The sequence below is a fragment of the Triturus cristatus genome, chromosome 11 (assembly GCF_964204655.1).
Source record: "Triturus cristatus chromosome 11, aTriCri1.1, whole genome shotgun sequence".
NCBI lineage: Eukaryota > Metazoa > Chordata > Amphibia > Caudata > Salamandridae > Triturus > Triturus cristatus.
Window position 1 is genome coordinate 429,076,643 of NC_140594.1, and position 12,003 is coordinate 429,088,645.

Sequence of the window (12,003 nt, forward strand, 5' to 3'; positions counted from 1 at the left end):
AAAGCCTCTTTCAAGACATTGACTTGAGACATTGTCAAAGTGCTTTGGCTCAGTCAAGTGGAGTAGTCCTCTCAACTAATGGTCTTGGTTGTTTGGTAGTATCTTTCTGCCTCAGTACTTGCATTAAAGTGCATGACGGACTTCATTACAATATAGCATTCTCTGCACGCTCCTGCTGGCTCCCTCCTGCCTTGCTCTAATGTGCCAAAACTTTACGCGTTACTAGTATATTGAACATATGGATTGCAATTCCCTTCAGCGCCTACTAACAAAGTATGCAGTTTAAAACAATTCAATGATCAAACAACACGCTTAATTTCTCAACTGGCTTCACAGATTTAGAAAGAGAAAAAGCACAAGTCTCATCTTGGAGCATCTGTATGCACTGTATTTATTCATCATCCATAATATTCGAGCAGGAATACAAATAAGGTGAGCCAACATACAGTTTTTCAAATGAACATATAAAATAAAAACTTTGCTCATGAGGGATGCTTTTAAACATATTATTCAGAAACAGGAATCCTTGGGCAGCGAACCTAAAAATACAAAGCTCAGTATACAACTTGTACTGCATTGTTACCATGGGTAATATTCTGCTCCCGGCTGGGATCCCACCCCGGATATTACTCCCAGGATACATGATCTCCAGACTGATTCAGTGCAATATCCCAAGCAATTAACCCGAGATAGAAGGAGCGAATGTCACAACAATGCCCTTAAGAACCACAGAAAACTTTGCATGAAAAGCATGCTAAGTGCTCTTCAGCAGGTGTGTGACAGTTCTACATGATAGGTGCTGTACTACTTCTAATAAAAAAATATATAATAAAAAAAATAACGGTAGTTGTCATATTAAAAAATCTGAAGCGTTCAATGGAAGAATCGATAAAATACAGGAGGATGGAATGTTGTGTTTTTTGTGGTTGACTGTTCACCAAAAATTGTAGTAGGCTTATAAGACTACATTACAATACCATAATAGTTTGCAAGGAATGCATGCGGAGTCCAAACCTCTGACACCCTTACAAACGTTCTATAATGGCCAGTGCGGTAAACAACGACAATGCTCTGGCACTTCAGTGATTCTGAAAAACTGGCAGGAATGGTAAATTGTTAGTTACATGCAAGGCAGGAGCCGGATATCTCACTGACTCGGTCTCACACCAACCGGTTCAATCTTAACGTTTCCCTAAATTATATGCTTTTGTTTTATGTCTGGTCTTTGCATTAAGCACTCGCTGTACATGAACAAGGTCAAGACACTTTGCAGTTGTAAATAACCTTATTTAACTGCTGAAACTAGGCACTCTCAGCAAACAGCATAGGGAAGATGTTCTGGATCAGCAGAATCAGACATCAAGTGCTCATATCTTTGTGAAAGTGGGCCTCAGAGCCAGGTAAAAGTCAGGTGTAACAACAAAGATTGCATGTTCAAAAGTAGCAAGCTTGGCACAGATGAATTCCCAACGTGCAATGCACTAAATTCAAATTTCAATTTGCAAAATGAACGATGGAACAATTTTGGACAGCTTCCACTGTATGAGGGCCAGCTGATGAAGACAGGGTGAGGGCGTGACACACAAATTCCATGGATGACTGGAGACTTCTAGATTGCAATGCTGGTGCGAGTCAAAAACGAATGGAGATCAGTTTATTGCCCGTCCACCATCCCTTCAATCACTTGCACTGGGTCAAATCCTGTCTCAGGAATATGAATGACCCGGACCATCTGCAACTCATTGTGTATGGATCTAATGCACTGCGAACCGGTTGTTTCATATAGCTGACCCCAATAATTTGCCTCAAGAAGGTACCTTGTACAACTCCCCCCGAAGGAACAGGGGGAACCAGAGGTGGAGTGAAAGGAGGTTACTTGCTCTGTAGATCATAGGAAGACACAGTGGCACAATATCGAGCACACTTGCAAAAAGAAAATAAAACACCCCATTGAAAGATCTGGTCAATGACAAACAGTAAGCAAAGGCTTAAAAACGGATGTTTTGTTATTCAAAGATCTATTAAAACACAAGCGGAACACTGATCCCTGATTTGTCATTATCTCTAAAAGTGGCAGCCAGGAAGATCTTTTTCATTCAGGGGGTTCAGAAGAAATTGTTGTTCTATCCATCTCTGTAATACATGTGGACGGACAGAAGGGCAACACCTTGCCATGCAGTGAGAACTCCCGCTGAAGGGCAACACCTTGCCATGTAGTGAGAACTCAACGAGAAGATTACCACACACTGCCTCAGTAATATTAAAAAACAAGACAGAAAGATGTACGTTTTCGCTTCCCCACAGTCCTTCTCTTCCTACAGCAAAGACCATTCACAGACAAGATAATACAATAACAATGTCAGGAAGGAACAGATCTTAGAGAGGCTTCAGGAATGACATTTCACTGTAGGGCAGCTTCGGACAGAGGAAGCACTCGTGAGTTGAATCTCTATGGTAGGAAATCTCTGGAATTCACAACACTGGAATGACAGCAGCCTGATTTGGGAAATCGGGAGAATTTCCAAATGGTCAAGGACTCTAAAACGAGTGTGGCATAGGGCAGGGCTTTGGTCTACAGAGAATGGCTCTACATTTTCCATCCAACCAGTTATCCTCTGCAGCCAACGAAAAACCACCTATTGGAAGACAGTTTGAGACTACCATGACCATTCATTTGTGGCACCCATGTAAATGCTACGTAATTTATCGAAACACATATTGCACTGATGTAAGAATTTCTCTTTCAATAATTTCAATGAAAATACTAAATGTTCACGTCTTATAAAAAGCTCATACAACAAAATGCAATTGAAAGACTAAAACAAAAACAATATCCACATTTTTCCTGTATATTTCAACTTAACTTTACCATATTTATTTGAACCATGAACCTGGCCCCTTATGCAACTTAGAGGAGTTTAGAGAAAAATGCACCAGAAACATTTAAAGTGTATTTGCGCACATGGTAATTAAAGTAAATGTACCTTTTTAAATAAATGTTAGGTGTGCATTTTTTCCTTCACTCTTTATGGCTACTCTTACCTGCCTGGAGAAGTATCCATCCTGCCCTGCTGCTAACATTTACCTTATGGGTCAAATGGAGCTCAAGCTTTTGATGCTACTACATTTGAAATTGTAAAAATTGTAATGTTGTATTAAAAATGGAAATGAAACTTATATACAGAAATAATCAGTGTTAAGAATATTGAACTATTCGGTGATGCAGTTGGTGGATTGTGTGCCGGGGTGGCAGCAGGACTCTGTGAACTACTGCGTGAACTAAGTGTTATTTCTAGCACCTGTGGGCAATAACTGCTATTAATTACCCTTCCTTACGTGTACAGACACGAGCCATGAAGAGCGCATACAAAGAAAGGTTGGGCATTCAACAGTCATTATTGCTCAGCAGATAAGGGCAATAAGAGTGAAAACAAAGAAATAATCCCAACCCAGAATAGATGGCAGAGAAGGAGTAGGGGGACCGCTTATTTGAATCATATGCAAAAAAAAAATCTCCATTCTCCTGCGGTGCTTTCTCCTTCCGCTTTCACAGCAGCTGCCATTGATTTGAAACACTGCTTCCGGTTGCTCTGATGAAGCGGAGTGTAAAGCCTGACTACCCTAGAGAAGTAAAAACAATGAACAAACACGGTTTACTGGGACTATAGCCCTCTCAGCAAAGCAAGGGGAGGAGCCCATAGAGCCCCGTTTGAAACGGGAGCTGCCAAGGAAAAAGCAGGGGAAACGGTTTTAAAACTATAATTAGGCAAGTCAGTTCTGCTCACCACCACCCCCTCCCCTATATTACATCTATGCTGCCCTTAAACTTGGAAGGAGCTGCAGGTGGAGCAGGGGTGCTGCCGACCAGCACACGAGGGACAGGGGCCCCTCAACCACAGAATGCTCCCCGAGCTGTCCTATGGCCATAGCTGTAATCCCTTTTAAAGCCCTTTCTGATTGGCTGTTCAGTTCCAAAGGCTGAAACCAGAAAAATGATCTAATTTTGCTGATCCACAAAATTATGTGGGATAACATCATTCAACTAATTTTGCAGTCGGGTGATCTCAACAGAAATACAATATTTAAATACTTTGGGTTTTTCCCCACACACTGGCATAATACATTTTCTTACAAGGAGAGTGTCTATATAAGATTTTGCTAATCTTTTCACTCTTCCGGTCTGTCTTCTTTTTGCAACTCCCAAATTTACACATCTCCGATTTCCTTATTTGTTGCTTTTACTTAAAGCTCATGGGGCACAATTTTAATATTTAATACTACAAACGCTAAACTTATTTTTTCCAAACATGAAAGACTCGGGTGGCATGTTTGTTGAGTCTCTGGAAAAAAAATCATCTCACTAAGATGAGCTTTTGGAAAGTTAGCGTTTTAAATATTAATATTTCCCCCTTTTTACTAAAAACTAGGCCATCTTTATTTTGATTAACTGAACAGTACAAGTTGCAGGAAAAAAAGTGTTTCCACTACTGCGTAAAAATGGCAGCAGAAACTGACATAAATCAGTGATTTAGACTTGACGGTGCTTCATTATCTAGGAATACCAACTGCTTTGGCTTTTGTGGCAGCTGAAGAATGGAACCTGACCAGTAAGAGCTGCTGCTGCTGGTTTCCATCCGGCAACAGAGGTGGGTTTGGCTTGATTCAAGGTGTCATTTTTTCACATTAGTCACAGCGCTTAATGGAGCTCTGCCATTTGAAGAAACCACAAAGGAATAAGGCACTTACTTCACCAGGTGAAACCATCTTTCTCGCACATCTTTATATCACCCTTTCATTCATAATGCAGAACTTAGTGGACCATTACCTTGAGATAAGTGCCTCTAGAAAGGTCATCAATGCTACAGTGCAGCATTCTTTATGCATTCCCCACTGCACTGGGGGCTTGATTTCATCTCTGCTTCTAAAGTGTAATATACTGGACGATTGTATGGGGCAACCTATGGTTTGCAAGTTCGGAGATATTTTAATGGCAGAAAGGAAAACCAAGTTATTTTGGCTGTAGCACTGTACCAAAACATTTGGGACCTAATTTAGGTTAGATCCATGAGCATAATAGTGGGCATATGAGCCAGTAGTCAATCAGATCAAAAAACAAACAGTACGAATTAAAAAAAAGCATGCACTGAATGAATTCATCATATCCCCTGTTCTTGCTCTAGCCCGCTCAGTTTGAAAACCAATTAAAACATAAATGTTAAACCTGCATCTCGAATCGTTTCAATTAAGCAACATTTTTTCAGCATTTCCGCAGACACTATTCGAGGTGTGACACCTTGCGTTCTAAGTGGTTGATTAGTGCAAAAGAACCTGCAGATGACGGATGGATTTAATTATATACCAGAGAAAAAGGATAAACGGAAAATGTGCCAGCACGTCGCAAGTTGCTGAAAATTCTGGGATAATGGTCCTAAAAGTGATGCATTGGTCTATGACTCTGGTGATGCAGTTTATGGGAAACTTTAGAAATAAAGTAGAAGTTTCAATTAAGTTACTGGGTGACACAAGGGGTTTTAGGGTTGTAGAGCTAAAGCTTTACCTACCATAAGAATCTGTAACAATCAACTTCAGAAGAAGTCTGTTTATCGACCATAAATGAGATGCACACCTCACAAATCAATCACAGTGCTAGGGTCACCACACCTACCATTCCTTACAATACGGCACACTGCATACAAAGGGACCGCATCTGATTTCCACAAGGGCTTGGACAATTCGTTTCTATATATAATGGTAGTGACCTCCACATCACCTCATGAGGTGGCAAAAAAATATATCAGAAGGGTACTTCAACTACCTTCATGCAGTTATAAGCACCATTGTAACATGTTCCCAAGATCATAACATGGTGCAAGCTTTCAGACTGGAAGACTCAAAATCCTGCAAGACTGGCCTTCAGATTGCAAAATATCTCGGGCCACAAAGTACTGGGATTAAGAAACGAGTACTTGTAGAAAAAGATATAAGTGACTCAAGACTCTTCCCAAAATGTCTTGTAAAATGTCCTCAGCATGCGCCCTGGTGATAATAAAGTTGCACTGACAAAGGAAATACCAGGGCAATATTTTGAGTTCACAGTGACTTTACTTCAGTCTCTCCTATATGTATTTGGATATATTGCGAGGAAATAACAGTCATGCGGCTAAATAAGGCCACAGGGTTTTCAGTTTTTTTTCTTCTTATTGGCCTGGTCCTCCTTTGAGAAGCCAGCAGGCACCAAGGAATGCCCTCCGAGGTCTTCCTCAGCTGTCCACGATCTCTGGCAGACTTTCGCCCTCCGGTCTGAGCTCAGGGGAAGTGTATAAGAAGTTGCAGCATATGTAGAGAGGGAAGATCAGCACCCGGCTGTCCAGGTTCATCACCATCTGCTCCTGTGAAACAGAAATAAACAGAAGAGTTGGTCGGCTGCCAAACAATTCTACTGAACACAACCTGGCAGATCCAGGCAATCACCCAACAGCTGAGGAACAAAACATCAAAGTGAGGCCCGCAATGAATTCAGCATGGATAGCGGCTGCTGACCTATGAAAGATTTATCAATGCAAAATTACACTCTGGGTGAGTTGCAGGTGGAACAAGTGAAGTATCTGTAACACCAGGAGTTAAATACATTTGACTGCATCCTTCTGGGCTCTGATCTTTCCAACTCCGTTATTGTCAAGCTTTGGCAATTAGGATCAAGCTCTTGCCGTGTGTGCTTTCCTTATTTTTATGTACAATGTTTAGTTAGTTCTAAACGTGTGATAAAGCTCCTTTATACCCTTACTGCTGCCACAGCTCTTGTTACTCCTCAGCTTGGTTTTCAGAACAAATACTCTAGCATGTGAAAATTACTTTTATAGAGTGGGTAGGGTGGGTGGTAATGAGAGATTGTAGCCCAAAATCACAGTTCACGATGAACATGTACACTGTGAGCCATATTAATCTTCTATGCATCGGACCAAAATGTTGCAACATCGGCCAACTAAATGAACTCTCTTCACAGACAAAAAACAGGGAAGAACACCACACATTAAAACATCTTTAAATTTGCCCTCTTGGAGATGGTACCAACACAACGGCAGCAAGGAAATCGAAGCTATCATCAAAGATTTCACAGCGTCTCTTCCACCTCCAGCAACATCCCCCCTCGCAAGACCTTAGCAACAAGCTCTTGGTAATCTTCTGCACAAAATGACTTCCTTAGAGAGGGAGGAGCCTAGCGCGCATCCAAGATGGTCGCGTGAGCACAGGGCTCCCCGGACCCTTTCTGCTCCTCGGAATAAATCCTGAGAATATCCTGATTTGGTGTATGGAATCTGAGAGATGAAGACCAGCTGACTATATATCTCTTTTCAAAACTCTAATCGGACCTGGGAATCCTGAGCTATCGTCGCCGGAACTTTTGGGACCCGCCCGACGGAGGTGGCCGGGGTGAAGGTGACCCGTGGGGCCGGGCTGCAATTGAACAACAGCGGCCTCAGCGCGGTGCCAGTTACCGATTCAGCACTTTCGGTTTCGGTTTTGGCCTTCAGGAGATCAGCTGGCGTGCGTGCTCGAGGTGGCGAGGTGCCTCCTGGGCCTCTGCCCGAGGTTTGCTTCCATCTGCTACTGGCGGGTCTGACGCCTCCGACCCCTACACCGACAGTTTGTGGTCCTTTCGCTGGCACCCGCGCACCCCTTGATCGGAGGTCCCATTGAGTGACTGCGCTCATATGGCGGGCAAAGGGGGTCCGGAGGGGCGCAAGACCAAGGCTTCACTGCGCGGGGGAGCGGTCCAGAGCAACAACATGGACCGCTATACCCAGGGCAGGGGGTCCCCTGGCGCTGCTGGCCCTTCCCCGGATGCTGCGGGGGGAGGCACGACCGTCGCTGCGGAACCTTCCCTACAGGACATTATGGGTGCCATCGAGGGCATCAGGGAAACTATCGCGACGCAATACGAGGCCCTGGCCCGTAAGATCGACACTGTCGCGATCGACGTCACCCTGATTCGGGCCGACCTCTCTAAAACCAACGAGAAGGTCCAGGCCCTTGATACACGGACCTCCACCCTGGGTGCGGAGGTGTCGGATCTGCGGGCCGCGCTTGGGGACATTAGAGTGGTCAACGACCATATGGCCCGGCGGCTTGAGGACTTCGAGGGCCGGGCCCGACGCAACAATATCCGCATCATTGGGGTACCGGAGTCCTCCGACAGCCGCCCGGTGGACCTCGTGGTCGAGGAACTTATCCTGCAACAGTTGTCCCCGGTTGGCCTAAGCAAATTCTTCGCTGTGGAGCGGGCCCATCGAGTTCCGGGCGGCCGGCCGCGGCCGGGGGCCCTCCCGAGGCCTATCGTGGCTAAACTGTTCCACTACAGGGACCGCGATGCTATTCTGCAGGCTTCACGGACCCGTGGCCCGGTCCGCTACGAGAACTCGACCATCAACTTTTACCCGGACTTCACGCAACTGGTCCAGAAACAGCGGATGGGATTCCAGGGGGTGAAGCGCCGTCTCCGCGAGCTAGGCCTGAAGTATTCGATGCTCTACCCGGCGAAACTTCGAGTGGAGCATGGAGAGCGGACAGCCTTTTTTGACACTCCTGTGGCCGCAAGTGACTGGCTGGACTCGCTGCCGGACGGGGGTGGCCGGCCCGGGCCCTCTGGGGGCACCGCAGGTGACGGGTCCCCTTAGACTGACCTTTGGTCCTTGCTTTTGCGGTTTTGCACTGTACAGTTGGGTCTTACTTCTTTTGCATACTGTGTTTTACCAGGACCCGTGAGGGGTGCGGGCGGGTTCGGGTCCCTTTCCTCCTCCGGGGTCTTTTTGTAGAATGGGGTTAGTGGGGCGACAGGCACACTGCAAGTTGGGGGGGGTCTTTGGCCCGCAGGGGTGCAGGGTGGGGGGCGTTGGACTTGGGGTGGGGTTGGGGGGGAAGAGGGGTTGTTTAGTTGTGTGTTTCTTGTTTACAGGGCGAGGTATTGATTTTTATCCATATTTGGGAGCGGTGCTGCGGGCTGGGGGCCTCTTGACCTATTGGAGGGGATGGGGGGAGACGGGTTGAGGCTTATGTCGTGGAACGTCAATGGGTTGGGGGACCGTATTAAGCGGGGTGTTGTACTGCAATATTTGCGTCGTTTGACCCCTGATGTGGTGTTTCTCCAGGAGACGCATTTGGTCGGCAATGTCTGCCATGCGATGAACAGGGGGGGATACCGCCTCGTAGCCCATTCTGGTTTCACAACTGGCTCCAGGGGGGTGGGCATTCTCCTGCGAGCCTCCCTTCCGGTGGAGATCACGAGGATAGTCTCGGATGACAGAGGGCGCTATGTGTGTCTGATTGGGAGGTGGGAGGGGCAGCCCCTTACCCTGGTTTCAGTCTACGTCCCCCCGGGCCTCCAGAACTCCACCTTTACTGATTTGGGTCGAATGCTGCTTGACCTCCCGGACGGCCTCCTGCTCATGGGCGGGGACTTTAATTCTGTGGTTTCGGGTGAACTGGATCGTCACCCACCGAGGACCCTCCCCGCTGCCCAGTCATGGCTGGGTGGGATGTTGGAGACCTTCGGCTTGGTGGATAGTTGGAGACTAATGCATCCGACCCAGTGCCAGTTCACCTTTCATTCGGGGGCGCATGGGAGTCTCTCCAGGTTAGACTACTTCCTTATGCCCGCGGCGCAGACTGGTCGGATTCGAGAGGTCAGACACCTGGCGCGTGGTATCTCCGACCATTCTCCGCTGTGGCTTGTCTTTGACACCGGGTCGCGGTCCGCAGGGCGGATAGCTCCCATTAACCCCTGGTACCTGCGGGACCCTGTGACTCGTGACAGCCTGGTTAAGGCCATGGACCAATACTTCAGTGAAAACGAGGGGTCGGTGTCGTCTGCGTTGTCCCTTTGGGAAGCCTTTAAAACTGTTATACGTGGACACGCCCTCGCCCAGATAGTGGTGGCCAAGAAGGTTAGGAGCGAGGCGGTGGTGAAGCTGGAGACTGACATCTCGGGGCTGGAGTCGGCCTTGGAGGCGAATGTTACTCCGGACGGGCTACATGCCCTTAGCCTGAAACAGTTCGAATATAGGTCCCTGGTCACTGACGCGGCCAAAACTATGTATAGGGAGCAGCAGGGCCGATTGTATGACGCGGGGGACAAGGCGGGAAAGTTGATTGCATGGCTGGACAAAAAGGAGAGTGTGAATCGTGTGGTCCCCGAGTTGCGTGCTGCGGATGGTGTGTGTGTGACTGAGCCGGAGGAGATTGTGGAATGCTTCGCTGACCACCTCCGGGCGGTGTACTCCCCGGTGACTGACAGGGACGAGGATGACTCTCGCCTCCTACTGAGAGATATTGCTCTGCCCGGCCTGTCCGTTGAGGACCGGGAGCGGCTGGACGCCCCCTTATCGTCGGATGAAATAGCGACCGCGATTCGTTCCCTTCGCTCGGGCAAGGCTATGGGTCCTAATGGTCTGCCCATTGAACTATACAAATTGCGTCCTGATAAGCTTGCGCCCTTCCTCAGCCGCATGTTCCGCGACTCTCTTGCGGCGGGTTCCCTCCCGGCCGACCAGCGCTTGGCCACTATAGTCGTTCTCCCCAAGGAGGGCAAGCCGCGTGACCGCTGTACCTCTTACCGGCCTATTTCACTGCTCAATGCGGAGCCTAAAATCCTGGCGAAAGTCCTGGCCAATCGATTGTTGAGTGTCGTGTGCGACCTTATTCATCCGGACCAATGCGGCTTTATCCCGCACCGCAACACCGCTCTTAACTTGCGGCGTCTGCACGGGGTCCTCGCCAGGGCGGAGCTCCTCACCGAACCGGCCGTGCTGGTCTCTTTGGATGCCACGATGGCATTTGACACTATTGAGTGGCCATTCCTCTGGGCCGTCTTGGATAAATTCGGCTTTGGAGAGGGATTTATTGGCTGGGTGAGGCTCCTTTACACGGGACCCATGGCTCAAGTGGTGGTGAATGGGCGGGTCTCTCGGCCCTTTGCCCTCGGCAGGGGCACGAGGCAGGGGTGCCCGTTGTCCCCGTTGCTTTTTGCTCTCGCCCTGGAGCCACTCGCTGCCTGGCTCCGTTGGGAGCCCTCGCTTAGAGGGATCCGGTGGGGCCCGGGCTTTGAAGATCGGGTCTCGCTGTATGCGGACGACATTCTCCTGTATCTCACCTCACCGCGGCAGTCACTCAACGTCCTCTTTGACGTTCTGACCTCCTTTGGGAACAATTCGGGTCTCACGATCAATTGGTCTAAATCCTGCGTTTATCCCATCGCTGGTGGTCCTCCTCTCCTGCCGCCTCGGCTCCCGATTCAAATATCTCTGAGCGGCTTTAAGTACCTGGGGATATACGTTTCGCTGGACCCGGTGGCTCGCTACGAGCAGAATCTTCTGCGTCCACTTCGGCGACTGCGTGAGGACACGGCCCGGTGGTGCAGGCTGCCCCTGTCCCCGCTGGGTCGGGCCGCGCTGTTTAAAATGATGTCCCTTCCCAGGTTCCTCTATGCACTCCAGAACTCCTTCGACGTTATCCCAGTGGCCTACTTTCGGGAGGTGGAGAGCCTGCAGAGGAGACTGGTGTGGAACGGCCGGGCGCGTATTGCTCTTGCCAAGCTCACTCTCCCCTGGTATGACGGGGGCATCGCGCTTCCTGACATTCGCAGGTACTATTGGGCCTCGCAGCTATCTGCCATTAACCACGCCACGTATGCGCCCGGCTTGAATCCGGCGTATGAGATGGACAAGCTCCTGCTTCCCGGCGGGAACTACAACAGGGCACTTTATTCCCGCCTGGCTGACCGGACCCTTACGGGTCCTACTAAGATTGCTGTGCGGACCTGGAGGGCTGCCACTGCGGCCATGGGCTGGAGTGAGCGAATGACATGTGCTACTCCCTTGTTTGCCTCCGACCGCCTGGGCAGCTTGTGGACCACCAAGGGGTTTGACCAGTGGGACACGATTGGTATCAGCAAAGTGGGAGACCTGTGGCACAAGGGCGCGGTCAAGACTTTCGCGGTGCTCCAGGCCG

General features: G+C 48.6%; 1 protein-coding gene across 2 annotated transcripts in view; it reads right to left on the reverse strand.

The window, feature by feature from the left end:
* Nucleotides 1–367: 367 nt before the first annotated feature.
* The window catches only part of GMCL1 (germ cell-less 1, spermatogenesis associated), a 615,261-nt gene continuing 603,625 nt past the window's right edge, over nucleotides 368–12,003 (reverse strand). Inside the window, exon 14 of one of the 2 annotated variants that reach the window (XM_085636262.1) lies at nucleotides 368–6,389. In XM_085636262.1, the coding sequence (XP_085492388.1) occupies nucleotides 6,261–6,389 (129 nt within the window). In that variant the 3' untranslated portion in view covers nucleotides 368–6,260. The remainder of the gene's footprint in view (nucleotides 6,390–12,003) is intronic. The other variant, XM_085636261.1, reaches the window with a different exon arrangement.